Source organism: Gymnoscopelus braueri (genome assembly GCF_963280865.1).
Source record: "Gymnoscopelus braueri genome assembly, chromosome: 9".
Classification (NCBI taxonomy): domain Eukaryota; kingdom Metazoa; phylum Chordata; class Actinopteri; order Myctophiformes; family Myctophidae; genus Gymnoscopelus; species Gymnoscopelus braueri.
In genome coordinates, this window is record NC_137610.1 from 50,835,336 (window position 1) to 50,858,156 (window position 22,821).

At 41.1% G+C, this 22,821-nt stretch overlaps 1 protein-coding gene across 4 annotated transcripts in view; it reads left to right on the top strand.

The window, feature by feature from the left end:
- Positions 1-22,492, top strand: part of LOC308091342 (anoctamin-9-like) — a 112,880-nt gene extending 90,388 nt beyond the window's left edge. For 2 of the 4 annotated variants that reach the window (XM_080436883.1, XM_080436884.1), the window contains exons 19-33: positions 293-353; positions 1,095-1,177; positions 1,574-1,678; positions 2,881-3,045; positions 3,903-3,939; positions 4,403-4,514; positions 5,387-5,444; positions 5,579-5,676; positions 7,335-7,531; positions 8,719-8,871; positions 9,662-9,809; positions 10,586-10,705; positions 17,454-17,547; positions 18,514-18,638; positions 21,716-22,492. In XM_080436883.1, the coding sequence (XP_080293009.1) occupies positions 293-353; positions 1,095-1,177; positions 1,574-1,678; positions 2,881-3,045; positions 3,903-3,939; positions 4,403-4,514; positions 5,387-5,444; positions 5,579-5,676; positions 7,335-7,531; positions 8,719-8,871; positions 9,662-9,809; positions 10,586-10,705; positions 17,454-17,547; positions 18,514-18,638; positions 21,716-21,731 (1,572 nt within the window). In that variant the 3' untranslated portion in view covers positions 21,732-22,492. Of the gene's footprint in view, positions 1-292; positions 354-1,094; positions 1,178-1,573; positions 1,679-2,880; positions 3,046-3,902; positions 3,940-4,402; positions 4,515-5,386; positions 5,445-5,578; positions 5,677-7,334; positions 7,532-8,626; positions 8,665-8,718; positions 8,872-9,661; positions 9,810-10,585; positions 10,706-17,453; positions 17,548-18,513; positions 18,639-21,715 lie in introns of those variants that run through there. The other 2 variants (XR_013933699.1, XM_080436885.1) reach the window with 2 other exon arrangements.
- Positions 22,493-22,821: the final 329 nt, after the last annotated feature.

The window sequence follows — 22,821 nt, forward strand, 5'->3', positions numbered from 1 at the left end:
CTGTAGGCTAAGCCTGTACATATGCTAAGGTAAAGTACAAGCACGCACGCACGTACGCACGCATGTGTGTGTGTGTGTGTGTGTGTGTGTGTCAGTATATTGCATTCACTCATCACCACATATATCATAACATCATGTGACCCACATATCTGACTTTTCCCCCACATGATGAAGAATGCAGCGACACAGAAAACCAGACAAGCAACTGACTTACCGTAGTTTATTAGTGCTCACTGGTGTTTTATATCTGTACAGGTGATTGATTGATTGATTGATTGATTGATGTGTACAGGTGAACCTGCTGTTTGACAACAATGGGACAGTGCTGTTTGCTATGTTCATGGCAATATGGGGTGAGTCTTATTTAAGTCTTCTTCAAGGTTCAAGGTTGTACTTTATTGTTACATCTTGTGTACAGGTACAAAAGAGTAAAACTTATGTTGGTTTGGCTTCCTTCAGACAATGCAGCAGCATAGGTAATAACAACAACAGAATAATGATAGGAAACGTAAAAAGATTTAAAGAAAGAGAGAATAAAAAGAGAGCATCATCAAATATACATAAATGCATTAAAATAAAAAACAAACTTGGTATGTTGTATACACCACCAGCATTTTTTCTTCAGTAGCTGCCACCTAACTTTGTGTAAACAACTTCACAGTATATTCTATTCTATATACAGCAGATAAGGTACAGTAGGTGCAGTTCAGGCATAGTAGTGCAAGAAAAGGATGGATGTTTGGGTGGGGGGGGGGGGGGCAAATTAGCATTTCCCTTTGCCCTGGTTCGTTCTGGTTCTTGTCCGATCGTTCATGTACCTGATTGTAAGTGGAAAGAAGCTTTTTTGCAGTCTATTGCTTGTAGCTTTGAGACTGCGTAAATGTATGCATAGGGATGAATATGTATGTGCATGTGTATGTACATATGAATATGTATGTGTATTTTTCAAAAAGGGCGCATCGCATAATATGCACATCGCATCGCATAATATACGCATCGCATAATCAAGGATTTTTGCCCGCATTTTTCCGGAGGGTCTATTTATTGTCCCATGGTTCTGGGACAGTAAACTGAGTTCTGTTCTCTCCTCACAGCCACTCTGTTCCTGGAGTTCTGGAAGAGACACAGAGCTTCATACTTGTGTGAATGGAAGATTTCTGACTGGTCTGAGGAAGAGGTACAGTATGTGTTTTTATTGATGTCTCTATGAGAGTTGCTGTAACACCTTAATTTCCCCTCGGGGATGAATAAAGTACCTACCTAAGTGGGACAATGACAAACTGACAAAAGTTTGATCTGCTTGAATCTATTTTCTACCTGCGATTCATTATCTGATCACCTGGTTACTACGGAGGCGGAGCTTCACAGTCTCACCACCACACTGTTTTGCCCCAATGCACTGTGTCACCCAAAGTGCAAACACGCATTGATAGCTTGGAGATCTGTTCTGGTCGGCAAGCGGCAGTGTTGTGCACCGGACTATGAAGCTTAATGGTTTCAATTTAGTGGTTGACTGTATTTAAAATCTGATAATCTGAAAAGAAATGTTTTGTTTCCACTCATGTAACCGTAGGAGGAGCTGATCCTGGACATCGTGAACGATGCCAACTGTTCTCCCAGACAGTACAAACACTCGTACCTACGCAGCACGCTGGTCCTCATCTGTGTCACTCTGATGGTGAGAGAGAATACTGATCATTATGTATTAACCCTGTGGTTCATCTGTGTCACTCTGATGGTGAGACAGAATACTGTATATTAGTATTATATGTATTATATTATGTATTAACCCATTCAATCCGGGAACGCATCTGTGTCATTTTAGATTTTAGCTATAGCCATTATTTTATACTTTGGGCTATTCAAAGCCTTTCCAACATTTTAAAATGTCTTCAAAACACACTTTTTGCTATTAAACCTACAGCTTCTGTCCAAAACGCACACACATCGGAACACATTATCTTTAAAGTCATGTGATCAAGATGTGTCACACTTTTCATATTCCATTCTCATTGGCTATGATTGACTTCCACAATTTGCGGGCTCCCTGGGTAAAGCCAACCCTAGCAGAGATCTGCACTCTGCAGAGCGCACTTTTTATTTAAGTATTTATAACAAGTAAGACGCGCGAACGCGGTAAGCGAACGCAAAAAAAGAAAAAAAAGAATGAAAAAAAATATTTAAAAAAAAGTAACCAATAAAAAAAATAATTAAAAAAAAAAAAAAAATCTGCGTTAAAAGGAGCATCTTAGAAAAATACAAATTCCCCCAAAAAAAACTTGGAATGTTTTTGAACAATTCAACAAAGTGTTTGAAGTGCCTGTTTCACCCACTTCCGGGGGGCGGAGCCAAAATCCGAGCCCGAAGTATTTGTTCGTAGACCCCCACTTAGGGGGGGTAGAAAAAGTTTGGGAGCGATTCGGGCACTTTTCATTTAACATGGGGTTTCAATGGGGAGTTTTTAGGAGCCTTCTCCGGGGCGTGGCTTCCGGGGGAAGGGGCGGGCTTCAACGCAACCTTGACAGGTGTGTTCAGTTTTCAAAGACCTTTCATTTGATGTATGGTACGTCTAAATTGGACATTTACTTATCTCAGAGGAGCTGCACACAGGCAGTGCACACAGAGACACAGAGACACAGAGAGAGAGAGAGAGAGAGACACAACCCAAGCAGGGTTACATAGTAAGCTCCACTTGGTCGGAGGCGCGGCTTTGCCGCGCCTCCTCCCGCGTTCGCAAATATAGTCTAAATCATTGCTATCTATTAATTAATTGTGTGTGTGTGTGTGTGTGTGTGTGTGTGTGTGTGTGTGTGTGTGTGTGTGTGTGTGTGTGTGTGTGTGTGCGTGTGCGTGCGCGCTCGTGTGTGTGTGTGTGCACAGATCCTGGTGATCATAGGGTTAACCCACGTGCTGGTGGTCTTCAGGGTGATGGCAGCCGTCCTATTGGCCGAGGGCTCCTGGAAGTTCCTGAGTGACAACTCCAACACCGGAGCCATGATGCTGGGAGCCTTCCTGCATTACATCATCATCACTGTGATGACACGGGTATGATGTCATCATTAATGTCATTACATCATCCTCACTGTGATGACACGGGTATGATGTCATCACTAGAGGTCGACTTTTTATATATTTTATATAATTGGTTCTCACTAAAACTCATTATATTGTGGCACCATTTCTGTCTAGTCACTCTGGCCCCTTTTCCACCAAAAGAACGTTGGTTCTAGAACTGGTTCCGTTCTAGATTCTTGGAACCTTTGGTGTTTTTCACGGAACCAGCCACGAACCGGCTTGCGTTTCCACCAGTTTTAACCCATTCAATCCGAGAACATACATTAACTCATTCAGTGCCACTGGACGTCTAAGACGTCCAAAAAAGAAAAAAGAAAAAATCTAAAAAATTATTATTATTTTTTTTTTGGGAAAAAAAAAATCAGAACCCAAGATATCATGATTTGAAAATATTCTGCTCCATTTTTTTTTTTTACAATGAATTTTGGCTGTGGCACTCAGAGCCAAACTGCCATAAATAAGCCGGGCACTGAATGAGTTAACCACTTCAGCCCTATTTCATACATAGGCTGTTTGAAAATAGCAGATCTACAAGCTCAAGCTTGTAGATCTGCTATTTTCAAACATCTTAGTACTTTTACTTTTGATACTTATTAGTATATGTTGAAGACAATGCTTTTGTACTTTTACTCAAGTAACATTTTTAACACAGGGCCTTTTACTTGTAACAGAGTATTTTAATATTGTGTTATTGCTACTTTTACTCAAGTAAAATATGTGAGTACTTCTTCCACCACTGTCAACAACACCATGACAGTGGTGACACAGCTGCAGATGAACACATGTGTGACCTTGTGACCTCTTGACCTTGTGTTCATTGTTTCCAGGTCAACAGGATGGTGGCCATGAAGCTGTGTGACATAGGTGTGGACACACATATTATGCTGTTTTCATTTGACAATACAGTAATGAAACACATATTCAATGGTGTAGAACAGTCCAGGGACCCCCAGGGGTCCTTGGGGGGGTTCCAGGGGGTCCCCAGCTAAATTATAGCTAATATAGAATCAACATACGTTTTTTAACCACTTTACACCCTAAATACTACTTTAAAAAAGCCCTTTTAACAACATAAATCTTGTATGGAGGGTCTTGGCACAAAACTAATTTCAGATGGGGGTCCACTGCCAAAAAACATACATTTGGGGGTCCTTGACATGAAAGTGTAGAATATAATTTTGTCCATAAGTGAAGTGAGATTTCCATGAGGTAACATTATTATTATTATTATTATTATTATTATTACCCTTATTATTATTATTATTATTATTATTATTATTATTATTATGATTATGATTATGATTATTATGATTATTATTATTTACAGAGGAGAACAGGTCGTTTGCCAACCTGGAGAAGAGTTTCACCGTCAAGATGTTCACCTTCCAGTTCTTCACCTACTTCTCCTCTCTCATCTACGTGGCCTTCTTCCTGGGCAGGTAGGTGTATAGCAGAGTAGATCTGCCTGAAGCTCTAAAGCCTAATATCTCCCCAGATCTACAAGCTCATAGCGCTATGAGCTTGTGGGTTTTTTTTTTTCTATTATCGTGAAAATGTGTGCAAATCTTTGAATATATATGTATTTTTAAAGTGAAGATTTGTAACTCAACGTATGTTGCTATAATTAGTGGCTCTCAATCTTTTTTCATGTCAAGGACCACCAAAATAACATGTATTTGGCCACGGACCCCCATCTCAATATATATTGTCCCAGCCAGGGACCCCCCAGAAGCAAAGATTTGAGTTGTGACTTGACAAAATGTTACCTTTAAAATATATACTGTATATATTCAAATATTTTTCACAAATGTTAACGATTTTTTCAAAAATAGCAGATCTACAAGCTCAGACACTCAGTGCCACGCTATGAGCTTGTAGATCTGCTATTTTTTTAATAGCCAAAGAAATCATAAACAACACAGATGCGTTTCCGGATTGAATGTGTTGAATCAGAAGCAGACACAGTGGGCTCACAGACACTGTTCTTATTTCAAATAGTTTGTTGTATTTCTGACAGTAATCATTGTTCAAGGTTTGAACACATTGTTGCTGTCGGGTGGAAACCTTGTACTGTATGCCCAAAACCTTTGGTGTTATTTTCTTTAATATTAAAAATTGTGAAAATAGGCAATCTACAAACTCTGCCCGACAGCAACGAAATGCTAAAGAATGATACAACGTTAGGTTACCTAACCGGGATTTCTTTGGCTTGAGAAAGATATTTGTGTACAGTAACTTGGTACATAATGTCTAACAACAATGTTTATGGTACATTTATAAAACATTTGATGTTTTGTAACTAACCTGACAGGATAAACGGTCATCCTGGAGGTTATGTGAGGATCGCTGGGAAGTGGAGGCTGGAAGAAGTGAGTAAAAAATGTCTAGCGTTATTATATTTTGAACAAATGCAGATTTCTTTCATCTAGAATACGTTCTTACTTAGTATGTGATTTCACTAAAATTTATTAATAATAATACGCATTTATTATTGTCCATACAGTGTCATCCCAGTGGTTGTCTCACAGACCTGTTCATCCAGATGGCCATCATCATGGTGCTGAAACAAACCATCAGCAACGTCTTTGAGTTCAGCGGCCCGTAAGTAAACACATGGAGTAGACAATTATTTTGATCCCTTTTTTCTCGTCGTTATGCTAAATCAGGGACAGTAAACATAGGATGCTCGCCAGATCTGCCGTAAAAATGTCTGACCATCAAACATGTGACCATCGATACAGTTTAAATCTTAGATATGTCAACATATATACAACCGGTCACAGAAATGTTATATCCATTATAATATATGGTCGGATCGTGTTTATAAACACACACTATCGATGTACCAGCACCCACAGGGTTACATTTTCAGAGGAAGTTGTCCTGAGGTAGTTTTCACCATCGCAACCAGGCTGCAGGCACCATATCCGGAAAAAATGCACGTATCCCCCCCCCCCCCCCCCCGGGGGCCACAGAACATTAATATATATTATGATCGCGTGTCAAACCGTTGGTAAACACAAAGGGGATAACCGTTCGCCGTCCAGAGAAAATAAAATACAACGGCGGGCAAAGAGTTAATGTGTACTGTCCCGTTAACTCATTCACTGCCAGAGTAAATACATAATATTTTTATTTTTTTACCTTTTCAACTGGTCACAGAAAACGTAGATCCATTATGATCGATCGTCGGACCGTTTGTAAACACAGACAGTATCAGTGGCCGTCCCCCAGAGGAAAACAAAATAACCCACGATGCCGAAAACAGCATCTTCCGTCAAAAATGCACGTCTTTCCCACCTCCCCAACTGGCCATTTATAGAACATTTATATCCATTATGATCGCTCGTCAGACCGTTTGTAAACACAAAGGGATCACTGTTCGTTGTCCAGAGAAAAGAAAATATATAACCGGGACCGTCCCTTCCTTTGTTAGAGCACGTTGAAAATACCATGTCTCGCCGAATACAGGGGGAAAAAAGTCAACTCAAGATACAGCTGTTTCCAGGAAACCGAAATAAGCCGTTTGAAGCACATTGTAACTGCGCGTTATCGGCGCAACCGATACAATAAGCCTCTACCCGACCCATAAGGGTCTCCCAGGGTTCCATTTGTACACTCTCAGAGTTATGGGGGTCCTTGAAATGCTGCTGTGCATAGAGCCTATTGCACACATGGGCAACTGGCGGCCCGGGGGCCACATGCGGCCCCCACCTTCACTTAACGCGTCCCGCAGGTTAATATCAGAATAGTGATATATTATTGATTTCAGCTGTTATGATTCCAAACATGCAAACATGACCCGCTTTAATTACTTCAGTCTATAGTAGTAGCTTAATGACTAGTAGTATTAACATTCTATTGTCTTTTTTATGTCCAATGTATCTGTATTTAAGTTCATAAAGTTAACACTGAATGCATTTGAAATTAAATAAAAATGTTACTTTTCAGGATTCCAATTAAAAAATAGCAAATAAAAAAAATCTGGATTCTTATTTTAAAAATAGCAAAAATAGCCGATCTACAAGCTATTTTTGCTACTTTTGTGTGACATAGAATGGCGAAGTACGGCATTCATTTATGAAAAAAGTAAAAATACGGAGATAAGAGGTGCCTGCCCAACAGTATTATGCAACGTGGCCCTCAGGAGTGAGTGTGGAAATATAGTGGCCCTCTACATCATCAATGTTGCATCACCCCTGGCCTATTGGGAGAAAACAGGGGAGAAACTAAATGTCTTCCTTGTTGTCTACCACCAGGTGGTTTGGCAGCTGGCTGAAGGGCAGGAGAACCCAGAAGCTCCAGAGGAAGTGTGCTCATCGCTACCAGAACGACGAGAAGGAGAGCAGCCATGGAGAGGAGCTGTGTGACAACTGTAAGCTGAAGGACTGGCTCAGCAACTACAGTCTGAACCACGTGGACTCCTTCAGCCTCTTCAACGAGTTCCTGGAGATGGGTGAGTCTTTTACTGATGAGCTTCAGGCGTGGGTGAGGTCTTGTAGTAGGGCCTGGTAGTAGTTTATACCCTAGTAGACTAGGGTATAAATAATAATAATGTTGAAAAAAATCTTTAAATACCTTCAAAATGTGTTTTAATTGTGATACAGATAAATAGGAACTAAGCTAAGTCCATTGATTCAAGGTGGAACACAGTCAATTGATATTCAAAGATTTGCACACATTTTCACGATTTTTCAAAAATAGCAGATCTACAAGCTCGTAGCGCGGCACTCGGTGCCGCGCTATGAGCTTGTATATCTGCTATTTTTGAATAGCCCAAAGTGTAAAATAATGCTTTTTTGCTCAAATCTAAAAATGAGACAGTTCCAGGTCTCAATGGGTTAAGACCGGGAACGCATCTGTGTCATTTTAAGATTTATTTGGCTATTCAAAAATAGCAGATCTACAAGCTCATAGCGTGGCACCGAGCGCCGTGCTATGAGCTTGTAGATCTGCTATTTTTTTGAAAAATCTTGGAAAATGTGTGCAAATCTTTGAATATATATTTTTAGAGTGAACATTTGTCAAATATGTTGTTCCAGAGACATATTTTAGTCATCTGACATGTTTTACAGTTAGTCTAGTTTTAGTTGACTAAATATCATAAGGTTATAGTCGACTAAATCTACAGTTGATTTAGTCGACTATAATGTATATTGGCGGTGCCTTGATGGCGTCGTAATGGCTGATCTTACACTTGGTTGCATGCTGAAAATAGCCGATCTACAAGCTCACCGATTTACAAGCTCACAACGCGTCGCAGCGCGACGCGTTGTGAGCTTGTAAATCTGCTATTTTCAGAGTGCAACACCCGAGCGCAACCAAACATAAAATGACTCGTCTTTTAGTTCTACTGGATCTCTTCTCCACTAGATCCCTCACTAACATTTTAGTCTAGTGTTTTATTTGTTGATGATATTGTCAATATATTTAGTCTTAGTTTTAGTCATCATAGCTTAGTTTTTATTCAGTTTTCGTCAGTGAAAAAAGGTAGTCGACCAACATTTTTCGTCATAGTTTTAGTCGACAAAATCAACACTGGATCCTACAGTGATCCAGTTCATATTGTTGATCCTACAGTGATCCGGTTCATATTGTTGATCCTACAGTGATCCAGTTCATATTATTGTGTTGATCCTACAGTGATCCAGTTCAGCTTCACCACCATCTTCGTGGCAGCGTTCCCATTGGCTCCCCTGCTGGCTCTCATCAACAACATCATCGAGATCCGATTGGACGCCATTAAGATGGTGACTCTGGAGCGCAGGATGGTGCCCATGAAGAGCAACGATATCGGTACGTTTTATTTATTGTGCAACTTTATGAGGATTTCAGGGTTCCTTTATTTGATGTAATGCAAAAAAATAGAAAAATGTACCTGAACTATTGAGGGAGGATTGATGGTCAGAAGTTGGAGATGGTTGTTCCAGAAGTTCCAGGCTGAAGTATTTAATCCATTAACTCATTCACTGCCATTCACTAAATGGCCCAAAAAGCCCACACTGCCAGGATTTTGCGATGTTCTTACCTTTTCAAGTAGTCACAGAATATGCATCTCTAGTATGATCAATGCCCTGATGGTTGCTAATCACGGAGGGGTTAGCATGTTTCGCTCAAAAATACATAGTAAAACACAGGAGCAGAGTTTCAGAATATTATATATTAAAAAATACATAATATAGCAGATCTACAAGCTCATAGTGCGGCACCGAGATCTGCTATTGTTTTAGTAGCCAAATAAATCTTAAAATAACACAGATGCGTTCCCGGTCTTAATGGATTAAATAAAAAAAAAGTCTAATATTATAATAATACAATTATTGGTGAGGATCACTGGTGGATTGGGCGGGCTAGATCTGCTGTTAATAACTTGTCCATGTTTTGTAATGACATTTATTTGTAATTTGATTTTTCTCATCTGGCGTGTGTGTGTGTGTGTGTGTGTGTGTGTGTGTGTGTGTGTGTGTGTGTGTGTGTGTGTGTGTGTGTGTGTGTGTGTGTGTGTGTGTGTGTGTGTGTGTGTGTGTGTGTGTGTGTGTGTGTGTGTGTGTGTGTGTGTGTGTGTGTGTGTGTGTTGTCCTTCCAGGCGTTTGGACCGGTGTGTTGGAGGCTATCGGTGTGCTAGCGGTCATCGCTAACGGCCTGGTCATCGGCGTGTCCTCTGACTTCATCCCACGCCTGGTGTATCGCTATCGCTACGGGCCCTGTGCTAACGGCACGGACACAGACACTGAGTATGAAACCCGTCACATTAGCAGTCATAAGGCTATCGCTACGGGCCCTGTGCTAACGGCACGGACACAGACACTGACTATGAACCCTGTCACATTAGCAGTCATTAGGCTATCGCTACGGGCCCTGTGCTAACGGCACGGACACAGACACTGACTATGAACCGTCATTAGGCATGGAGCCATTTATCGTAAATCCATTCAAATCGATTCAAACCGGTAACAATTTAAATTGATTTAATAAAGAATGTATCGCAATGCAAACAGCAGAGGGCGCAATCGAGAAAAGACCAAAAAAAAAATACGGGAGAATTTATAAAAGCTTTTTTTCAGTGATTTACTACTGTATTGAAAAAAGGATAAGAGAAAACACAGTATGGTGAAAAAAAAACAAAAAAAGAGTGAGAGAAGAAAATACTGGATTTGTGTGAGAGAAATAATAAAAAACGATTTTTCATTTTTGTTCTAACATTTAAAAAATGCTACAATCTCACAATGTGCCATTTGTCTTACTGTATGACAAAGCATATATATAGTATATATAGGGTCTTTCAGTCCAAGGACCCCTTAGCTGAGAGAGAGAGAGAGAGATGAAGCACGGACCCCCCCCCCACTACATAATATTTTAATTGTATAAAATGATGCTGCAGATTAAACTTTTTCATAGATATCATAGATAGCTTCATAGACTTGTTTGACAGCACCGTCATCAGTGTTGTGTCAATTCTTGTTCATGTGACTGTAGTTTGATAAAAAGGTGTTTGTTGTTGTTCAAACAGCTGCATGTCGGGCTACATCAACAACACTCTGTCCATGGCCCGCTCCAACGACCAGAACATCCACGACTTCCTACCTCATCAGATGGTCACCTCAGATGGCCTGAACGTCACATACTGCAGGTTTGATTGATTGATTGATTCATTTGAATACTTTATTAGCAGGATTGTTAAAGGTTGCATTACATAAAAAAATATATAAAAAAAAAAAATCTGACCTCAATTACACACAAACAAAACAGAACTCTGAACATTCAGCGGATTTTCTGTGTTCCTGGGTTTTCTAAATAATTAGGCTCAGAAAAGTCCTGTGATTGGCCCATGGACTTCCATTAATCCCGCCCCCTCTCCTCCCCTCCCCTCTTCTTCTCCTTTGGGGGGGGGGAGCAGAGATGACGATTGACCGGCAAAATCCCTCAACAGCGACACCCACAGGCAAACAGTTTTTTCTTTCAGAGGATAACCTTATTTCGGCAGCGGGCGGCTGTGGCTCAGGGGTAGAGTGGCCGGTAGAACGGCCGGATGGGAACCGCAAAGTTCCCAGTTCGATCCCGGGCTCCCCCAGAGTTAGTGTCGAAGTGCCCTTGGGCAAGACACTGAACCCTATGAGTCGGTCGGCGCTAGCTTGCCGCCATTGGTGTGTGAACGTGGGAAGTGAGGACGCTGGCGTCGACTGTTCGCCGCTTCACCTCCCAATGTATAATGTATAACGTTTTTATCCCACGATTTTGTAACCCATATATTTTTCACCCAGTGCCAATTGCCTATGTAATCCTGGGCGCTACTCTCCCTCTGCCAGCTTAGGGAGAGCCCAAGCTGAAGCTCATGCCTCCTTCAATGCATGAGGAGCAAGCAGGCCGCTTCTTATCACCCGACAGGGGGGGGGAGTTTCCCCGGTAGGACGTAGCGCGTGGAAGGAACACGTTATTCCAACCGGTTCCTTTCCCCTCCATCAGGCGCCCTGGCTGACCAGGGGGAGGCAGTATAGAGACCAGGATTACTACATGTTTTTTTGTGAGGGTACCTACCCTAGGAGACACGGGGAGAACATGCAAACTCCACACAATTCATTATTATTATTATTATTATTTCAATGATCAATATCACCCTCCTCCCCGCCCGGCTTCCCTCCCGCGAGCACGGGGCCAATTGTGTTCGCGCAGACGCCCGACAAAGCCAGATGCACCACGGTGGATTTGAACCCACAACTGATGGGCAGGCCCGTAAGCACTGCGCCACCCGACGCCCACAGATTTGTTTTCTGTTGTTGTTGTTGGTTGTCATGGCTGCCAGTTCACACCTGATGTTGTGTGGGATTTCTGACTGCTCCAGACCGTACTGAATAACTGCTAGCTTACATAGTGTCTTAAAGGGCAAGACCACTTTGGTAGAGGTTTGGGTTGTGTAGTTACCTTGCCATGATGTAACTCCAAAGGTGGACAAGAAATCAAAAATAATTGCTCCATTGATTAGAAATTGATAATTCTAAATTTGCTCCTCATTGACTTACATTGTACGGTAAAACAGCTCTCAAAGTCACTCGTTTAGCCCGTAAACGAACACGAACAAAGCTGATTCAGACAATATAGAACATCACCAAACCCAGTACTGTTTGTTTTTTTAATAAAAATATTAACTTCCTGCTGATTTTACTATTTGAAGATCCGGATCCGGATCCGTAAATCCAGTCCGGGTTTTCTTTTTGATAAAAATAGCTAAATCAACAGGAAGTTAAAATTTGTATTTAAAAAAAAAACAGTACTGGGTTTGGTTATGTTCTATATTGTCTGAATCAACTTTGTTTGCGTTTGTTTATGTGCTAAAAGAGTGACTTTGAGAGCTGTTTTACCGTACAATGTAAGTCAATGAGGAGCATATTTTGAATGATCAATTTCTAATCAATGGAGCAATTATTTTTGATTTCTTGTCCACCTTTGGAGTTACATCATGGCAAGGTAACTACACAACCCAAACCTCTACCAAAGTGGTCTTACCCTTTAAGAGTAGGACTCAAGTCTAAGACATACAGGTCATCAGTGTCAAATTTGTCCCACCAAAACCAGATGATACGAAAGAGGATGATACGATCTCCCACCATGCAACAGCACATACTACTGATTGGACCCGGTCCTTTCCCCTTGGGCTCAACCTTCTTCCAGGAGAAGGTCTCTGGATTGAATTTCCACAGATCATTGAAGGTTTTGGGACCGTCCGCCAAAGAAGATGTACGACCACCACATATGTACAGCTCTCCATTGTAGGCAAAGGATGAATGACTAAAGCGTCCTTCTGGAAGAAGCTGTAAGGATAAGGATAATTCCTTTTAACAGGTCGTTCATGAAAGTCCTTGCGGTCTTGTTTCCAATGAGAACCTGTGAGCAATTGGGGTTAAGAGTCTTGCTCAGGGACAAATTTCATATCATCGGCACATATGCTGGGATAGCCTGGAATCGAACCTGGGGCAACCAGGGCCAGCTGGTTCCCTAGGCGGGCTCACTAACCACTCAGCTATGGCCGCCCCCTGTGCATTAGGTTTGTTCAGCCAGCAGTTGGTCTCTGTGTCAAACACTCTGATCTTGTCCCAAATCTTGTGTTCAAATACAAGCATCTTTGTCCCGATGATGGTGGCAGAGTAGTTATTGTAAGAAGGTGGTGGAGTTCCTCTGGGGTTAATTAGAGACCAGACCATTGTGGTGGTGTCCAACTTGTAGATGTCATTATAGACTCCATTCTTGACCACTCCTCCGTAGACATACATGACCTTCCGCAAGACACAGGCTGAGTGGTAATGCCTCCCCTCTGGAACAGTCCCAGAAACCCTGGGCTTCAACCAGTGTTGCCAGATTCTGTGAGAGAAACAAGCAACCAGGTCTAGGAAAACCAGCCCAAAGGAAGTGACTATGGGCCACATGAGCACTTTAACATATACATCAGCTATTTGAAAATGGTACAACAATCTACAACAATCTACAGTACAGTACAATCTACAGTACAAGCTCAAAACGCGTCGCGATGCGACGCGTTGTAAGCTTGTAGATCGGCTATTTTCAAACAAAATCTTGCGGGGAAATTATAATAAGCAGATCTGGCAACCCTGGGCTTCAACCATCTGTGGGTGTCCACATCAAATGCATAAAGCACGTTGGCCACGTACTTTATGGATTTGATGTAAGAACAAGGATACAGATTAGGATAAGGATAAGGTTCCCTTCCTCCCCAGTCCCCAGATGTAGACGGTATAGTCTATCAGCACAGCGGTGTGGCCCACACGCATGGAGGGAACCTCAAGGTGACGTTCTCCTCTTCCAGGTGTCGCTGGGTTCAACTTCACCCAGCGTAAGGACACTCACCCTCATTTATCAACGCAGCGTATAAACCGGCTTATATTTTTCCATATATTCGGCCGTACACCAACGTCGAAGTCACATTTATCAACGAATCCTACACAGCCAATCCTGGCGTACATCAGGTCGGAGCTTTGATAAATCTCACGTCTGAAAACGAGCGTCATTTAAATAACACGCCCTTAAATATTCTCAAAACGCCCCGATTTTACGACATGAAGAAGAACCAGAATACGACCAAAGACATCAAAAGCCAATAAGAAAGAGTTTCCCCCGATCGCCTCGCCTCGCTGCCTGTCAAGTCACACACACACACGCACACACACACGCACACACACGCACACACCTCTCTCTCTCTCTCTCACTCACGCACACACACACACACACACGCCCAACTGTGCCTTTCATGTAATCCATAGCGGTACAATCTTTGTCACGTAGGCTTGTAGCCTACATGAATGACATATTATGATACCAATCACATCGCCATGAATGGAATACGTTTGTATATTAATTTATTTAACCCATACCGAGCAGTGCACAAGCAGTCATGTAGGATATTCCCCGTGAGACTCGGACGGGCGGCAGTGATTCGGCGGCAGTGATTCGGCGGCAGTGATTAGCCGCCACGTTAATAAGAGATTGGAGCGTCGGGTTTATATCCTTAACACAGCCAGGTTGTAGTCTTCATAACTCTCTAGACATAACTCCATAACATAGGACAAGCTACTGTAAGTTTGTACACCTCACTGTCCATGAAAAGATCGTCGGGAGTCCCGAAAATGCGCTCGCAGAAGCGCTGTATATTTTGAAAATAGCAGATCTACAAGCTCACAATGCGTCGCGATGCGACCCGTTTTTGAGCTTAGATGAGATCTGCTATTTTAACATGCCAATGCAACTGAATGACTGTTAACACATTCCATGCCAGAGTTTAATATCATAATGTACTCACCAGTGCCAGCGTTTTATTGTTGTTTTTTTGTTTTTTTCATGTCGCCACAGACCTCGCTAAATAAGTTAAAAGTGCGCGTTCATTTGGTTCTAAACACACAGCGGATCTGTGAGAAACGGCCAGCGAAAACAGTTTCCAAATCCGAGCCGCCATCTTGAAGATACAGCGGATCAACGCTAAACAGTGATCAGCGAGGAGAAAAACAACAACCGAGAAAATCGAGTTTTAAACAGGATCCCAAACAGGAAGCGGATACGATCGAAAAAAACGGAACCCGAATAATTCTGTTTCCGACCGGAAACCGGAAACGGATAAAAAAAAAATCGGAAAGTGCACCTGGGGAAATTTCAATGGGAATCGGCGGTTCGCGTAGATCTACGCGATTGGCACGCTGCGGCTTTAAATAGGTTCGCGTAGATCTACGCGATTGGCATTCAATGTGTTAAAGCAGTTTGTTTAAATTACTTTATAAAATGTTATATTTTCACAGGGATTATTTATTAGTGTAGATATACATTTAGGAGTGGATTATGTGTCCAGATGCCTGTCAGACAGTCAGACAATGCTGCTCCGCAGGTCTAGAATGGAATAAACGGGCGCAGCCAACGTCAACAACTGGTCTCTACCAGACGTGAGATTTCAGCGTATGGTAGGATGAAGCCCACGTCGATAAATTGATAAATGCCGAAAGGTGCGGTGATCTCGCCGTACGCCCATTATTGGGGCTGCACCGCGTTGATAAATGAGGGCCACTGTGTTGAAAACGTCCACACGGAAGTCGTGGGTTTGAATCCACCGTGGTGCATCTGGCTTTGTCCGAAGTGTATTGCGAACACAATCGAGCGTTATTGATCCCCCCAAAAAGTCCACTGTAACAGCAGCATAATAGGATAGCTTAATAGGATAGGATCCTTTTCCATTCAGCTTCACCGCCCAGCTCAACATATCTCACACTATAGAACAGGTTGTGTTCGTAATGACCGGCAATCATGTCCGCGTGATGGCTTATATTGGTTCGGTGGCACAGATGTCACGCAATGTCTGGCCAATCCACAAAGCCGATCAGTTGGGTTGGCCAATCAAGGAAGCTGCTGACTGTTGATCTCCTAATATGGCAAATTGTATCCCCCTGTGCTACACAGTGGTGGAAAAAGAACTCACATGTTTTACTTAAGTAAAAATATCAGTACTGCAATAAAGAAATACTCTGTTACGGTTAAGTAAAAGTCCGAAATTCAAAATGTAATTTTGTAAAAGTACAAAAGTATTGGCATCAAAATGTACTTAATGTACCAAAAATAAAAGTACTCATTATGCAGAATGTCCCATTTAAAATGTTCAAATGTATACAAATCTTTTGAAAATAGCCGATCTACAAGCTTGTAGATCGGCTATTTTCAAATGGCCAAAATGTATATAGGGCTGAAGTGGTTAATGTATGTTTTGTAATAATAATCAAAATCCACAACGTAACTAGTAACCAACATTTTCAAATAAATGTAGTGGAGAAAAAGTACAATATTTGTATCCAAGATGTAGTGGAGTAGAAGTAAAAGTATTGGAAATTGGAAATACTCAAGTAAAGCACAAATGCCTCAAAGTAAATGTGCTTTCCTAAATGTTACTTTCCACAACTGGTTGCGACCACCAAATATGTACAGCTCTCCATTGTAGGCAAAGGCTGAATGACCGTAGTGTCCTTCTGGAAGAAGCCCCCACTGGCCACCAAATACAAGCATCTTTGTCCTGATGATGGTGGCAGAGTGACACCATGAAGCAGGTGGTGGAGGTCCTCTGGTGCTCATTAAAGACCAGACCATTGTGGTGGTGTCCAACTTGTACATGTTGGACACCACCATCCGCTCTGTGTATCCTCCTTAGACATGCAGTAATATGTTTTTCAGAAAACTGTAAGGCTTTAGAAGATTTTTGGGCGGTGAAACCGCCCCTATACGTGAGGTTTGGACATTGCACCTCCCCAACCCTGCGCTGTGATTGGCCACCAGTGTACCCCCCTAACCCTGCACCGTGATTGGCCAATCACAGTCTATCCAGGGCTAGTGAAACATGACACATGTGCATAGCCCTATAAATAGGACTATGCACTTAAAAAAAACACATTTATAGGGGTGTACAATGGTTGGTCCACAATATTACTTTTCTTTAAGTGAACTTCCATCACTGTGATGACCACTGTGACCACACCGCCCACTTCACACTGGGTGTGATTTTTTTTAAACAGCCTCAGTTTTTAATGTGTTAAAACAAATCACAGAATACGATTTGGCCTGACACATTATCAGTCGTGAGATTTTATTTGACTTAATTAAATCCATGATTACTGGAGTGACCTCGGGGTGCAGAGGTCCTGTGCTGTACGGCTGGATCTTTGATTTATGAGGAGTGTCTGTTCTAAACCACCTCCTCTATTTGACGAAGACTTTTCTTTCTTATTGAATGCAAACAGATGTTTCATTATGATTATTAACAGATGGGAGAGGCTTTAATGCAGCTTATTTGAGCCCACAGTAAACCTACTGTAGCTGTAACTCAATGTGTTCTGTCTTCACAGCTATAAAGACTACAGGAGCAACCAGGACTACAGCTTCACCCAACAGTTCTGGCTCATTTTAGCCGTACGCTTCGCCTTCGTCATCCTGTTTGAGGTACGTAAGGGATCATATTAAAAAGGATCCCTGGCTTTGATTGATTGATGTACTTTATTTATTAAGACATGGAAACAACAGTACATGGAAGTAATAAGCCAAATATGCCTTAATACATTATAATTAGCCCTCTATAACTAAAATGAAAACACCTTAGATATTTTAGAAACAGTTCATATTTTAATGAAGAGGGGCAATGCCTGCCGTCGCAGGTTGATGATGTCATTTGTCCATGTGTGGTCTAGCCCTATGGATTTTATGGAATACATGTGAACAAAAAAAACATATTTAAAATATTAATTTGATCCTCATATTAACCTGGGGAGTATTAAGTTGTTTTTTATTTTCACATGCATTCCGAAAATTCCATAGGGCTAGACCACACATGGACGAATGACATCATCAACCTGCGACGGGCATTGCCCCTATTGAGTGAAAGATGAACTGTTTCTAAACCAGATAAAATATTTAAGGTGTTTTTAATTTAACATTTTAGTTATAGAGGACAGTTATAATGTATTAAGGCATATTTGGCTTATTAGCCAGGGATCCTTTTAAAAGAAAAAATGTTTTGCAGATCCACACATGTGTCACTGCATGGTGCAGGACAGGCAGGGTAACTGACAGCATCAAAAACAATAAGTTCATGTGCATTTGTTAGTTAAATTCTGTTCATTCTGAACTTGTTTGGATTCAAGCACTGAGACACACGTTGTTTCCAGTGAGTGAGACGTCAGAAGCAGCTGGAAAATATGTGTGCCCTTATAATGTATTTTATAAGTGTGGACTCAAATAAAGACATTGAAATGTGTGTGTGTGTGTGTGTGTGTGTGTGTGTGTGTGTGTGTGTGTGTGTGTGTGTGTGTGTGTGTGTGTGTGTGTGTGTGTGTGTGTGTGTGTGTGTGTGTGTGTGTGTGTGTGTGTGTGTGTGTGTGTGTGTGTGTGTGTGTGCGTGCGTGCGTACAGCACGTGGTCGTCATCTGTAAGTTCGTGGCAGCCTGGTTCGTCCCCAGCGCTCCCATGCAGGTGAAGAACGAGAGGCTGGAGGACAAGCTGAAACGTCTGAAGGATGAACTAGAAAGACAGAAAAGGTGAGTCTGAGTGGAATGTTGTCACACAGGTGTGTCTGCAAGACCATAACGACTATACTGAGACCAGATGATAGCTGTGGATTAGTTGTCTGCTGCTGCCCAACAATATATTGATGGTTCATCACACAGTAATACTATACTGCTATATTGCATTAGGGCAATTAATCCATTAAGACCAGGGACGCATCTCATGTCATTTTAAGATTTCTTGGGCTATTCAAAAATAGCAGATCTACAAGCTTCATAGATCTGCTATTCTTTGAAAAATCATGGAAAATGTGTGCAAATCTTTGAATGTATGTTTTAAAGCGATTTTTTTGTACTCCGATCTGTGCTTTTGGGGGTCCCTGGAACAACATATTTTGAGATGGGGGTCCGCGGCCAAAAGTTGAAGCACCACTGATATAGCAAAATACTGTTAGGATTTAGAAAACATTTTTACATATGTATTTGGCCGCGGACCCCCATCTCAAAATGTTTTGTTCCAGGGACCCCCCAGAAGCAAAGATTTGAGTTACAAATGTTCTCTTAAAAGATATATATGTTCAAAGATGTGCACACATTTTCAAGATTTTTCCAAAATAGCAGATCTACAACATTTTCCTCACACAGTATACTATACTGTATTAGAGCCTTTATGTGGTATGCGCCTGGACCGCTTGGCCAGCGAGTGCTCCAAGGACCCCCAGTTTTATAGCACAAAAAAAGAGCAAAAAGAGAATAAAAGCATCATCAAATGGACATGTGCATACAAACTTGGTATATTGTAAACACCAACAGCAGCATTTTCCCAGTAGCTGCCACCTAACTTTGTGTAAACAACTTCACAGTACCGTAATTTTCGCACTATAAGCCGCACCTGAATATAAGCCGCAGCAGCTAAATTGAATGATTTGTACATATATAAGCCGCACTGGACTATAAACCGCGGGTGTAAAATCCATAGATTTAGGAGGTCCCCTAGTGGCCGTTAGCTGTAAAAATCCATAGATAAGCCGCACCGTTATATAAGCCGCAGGGTCGAAAAATGGGAAAAAAGTCGCGGCTTATAGTCCGAAATTTACGGTAGATTCTATATACAGCAGATTAGATCAGATTAGATTAGATTAGATGTCTTGTTGTTTGTGCAATTTCTACTTTCTTGTAGAAATGATTCTTATAGTGAATTTATTATTAAAGCTGTAATCTATGACTTCTGTGTGCTCCCCGGGAACCCGAACCCTGTCTGTCCCCATGATGTGAAGTGTTGACATTTTCACTGCTTGGCAAGAAGTAGGCGATTTGAGCTGCATATGCAATACCTCTTTTCAACCAGTAGGTGTCTCACCTGACCACAGGATCTAAAGGTCTCAATAGGCTCTCTATTCACAGCTGCCATATTGGACAGAAACTGGGCCTCTTCCTTACCTCCTTCACAGGCCTTACCAATGATACTAATTAAGGCTCTGTTCCATTTAGTGTAGCACAGTGGTTCTCAAACTTTTTTAAATTTCAAGGACCCCCCATATAACTCTGAGAGTGTACAAAAGGACCCTCACAAATGGACCTGTAAGGGTCCATTTTGTTCCATTTGTACACTCTTAGAGTTACAGGCCCGTAAGGGTCCATTTGGAACCCCATCAAGGAACCATGAGGGTCCCTGGACCACACTTTGAGACCCACTGGTGTAGCAGAGTTTATAATGGTATGGGGTTGATAACATTTAGCTTAATGGTTGGTACACTATGGCAGTGGTCCTTGGGGGGGTTCCAGGTGGTCCCCAGCTAAATGATGGAGAGTTGGCAACCAAATGAACCCTTATTAGATCTTTAACTCTTGAGAGTGTAACATGAAACCAAATGGACCCTTACGGGTCCATTTGGTTTCATTTTACGCTTTCAAGAGTTACATTATTGTTAAAAATCTGCATTACTTAGTTAATTTACAAGAAGTCTACACAATTAGAGAATGTAGAATAATTGTTATTTTGATCAAAGTTTGCCTGTCGTCTCTCCTATTGAACCAACATCAATACAGCATGGATGGAATTGTGAACAAAATCTTATCCAACGACAACAACATATTCGAAGTTTAGGGTCTGAGAGGCTAAATCTCATCAAACGGTGGTTCCGTAGCTCAAATGCCCAATAAATAATGATAATTGATATGAAAAGGGTTGAAAGCCACTGCACGATGGAAATGATCTATAGAGCACCGAAGTCCTGACGTCACTCGTTCATCCCCAGGTTTGCGGAAGTAATTTCTCTATGGAGAATAACATTGGGTCATCTTAGAATCGTCTCATATAAGAATTGTGGTCCAAAAATAAACACCGCGTGTCGGCGTTATTGTCAGGGAGGAGGTTCTGTATCGTTTATGATAGTCAGTCACTTATATTTGATACAGTCTGTTTCTGGCGAAAATGTAACTAATTCGGCGGAAGTAACATTAGCGTTTTCTCACCGTCAGTTGATGCTTCATATCCATAAGAGTCAACACGCCGTGGTCATTTGTTTATTTTTGGAACACAGTTCTTATTTGACGCGATATTAAATACGTCTATGGGATTCAGAACGGGGGTGGAAAACTGCGAACCAGGTAGACAAACAAAGGATGTGTAAATGACGTCAGACTTCGGCGGTCTATTGGTCAAAGAATCATTTTGTACCAGAGGGTAACAGGGTTGAGCATACAGGTGTCACAGAGGTGCGAACAGGCCTATACGTTTGTGTGTATGAAATAACACAAAATAAAAGGTGGTTTAATAAACCGGTATATCTCTATTTGCAAAGAACTTAGGCCAATAAAACTATTAACTACAGGCCAAGTATGATAATCAAACAATGTAACATATTTCCATGTAAGTGACTGTGTCAATGAGGGCATCTTCTATGCTAACAAAGCTGTAAATAAATCCATAGATTAATCAATCAATTAATAGAAACATCCATTAATCAATAGACCTGATGGGCTGGCCAATCAGGTCTATTTCCCCTCGGCCCCTCCTATAAAATCAGCTTCACATGTACTAGTTGAATTGTACACAACATAATTTATGATATATCACAGCCAACAATGTCTCTTTGTTTCTCTTGCAGTTCCTTTGATGTGTGAGCAGACCTGAAGATGTTTTTCACTGCAAACGTGGACTTATTGACTCCATTATGATCTATAAATGGATCAATATGATCATAACACTGAGTCTGGTCAAAGACTGTATGTGTGGACACAGACACACAGCAGCTGATCACATTTGAAAGCACAACATTGATGGTTGCCATGGATACAGATGTCAACAATGGAAATAACAAGCCTTTATTGGATACATCCTTTTTTTATATAAAGAAAAAAGTACTTTCAGAGATTTTTGATGCTTATTTCTGCCATAAGACTGCCATAAGGTGTTTTATAAAGTCGCATGAATTATTATTACTAGTATTATTACTATCAGTGGTGGACACCAAGGACATTTACTTAAGTACTGTATTGAAGTAAAATGTTGAGGTATTTGTACTTTTACTCAAGTAAATTGTGAATTCTGGACTTTTACTTGTAACAGAGTATTTCTGCATTGCAGTATTGATACTTTTACTTAAGAAAAGCAATTGAGTACTTTTTACCACCACTGATTACTATTATGTCACAATGTTGCCTTAAATACTGATGGTATTGTTGTATTGTTTTAATGTTACTTAAACCAGCCAGTTCATTTGTCTTCTTTTATCAGCCGTTCTTGTTTTGTTTTTTTATAACAGCCTGTTTTAGTCCCATGGGTGGTGATTTCAGACGATCATCTCATGTATTTTAAATCTGTTTGTTTGTATTTACTTGTGTAAACTTGTATTTTAAGGTTCTAAAGCTAAACACAGGTTGAATAGCATGTGTCTTTGTCATTCTTACTAATGGTGGAAGAAGTAGATGTTTTACTTGAGTAAAAGTAACAACACTGCAATGTAGAAATACTCTGTTAGCAAGTTTTACTTGAATAAAAGTACACAAGTTAATTGGCATCAAAATATACGTACTGTACCAAAGTAAAAATACTCATTATGAAAGAATGGCCCATTTCAACATTCTTTCTTTCTTGATCAGGACCCACCCATCTGAACACTAAACGCAGTGGTTCTCAAACTTTTTCATGTCAAGGACCCCCAAAATATTATGTATTTGGTCACGGACCCCCATCTCAAAATATGCTGTTCCA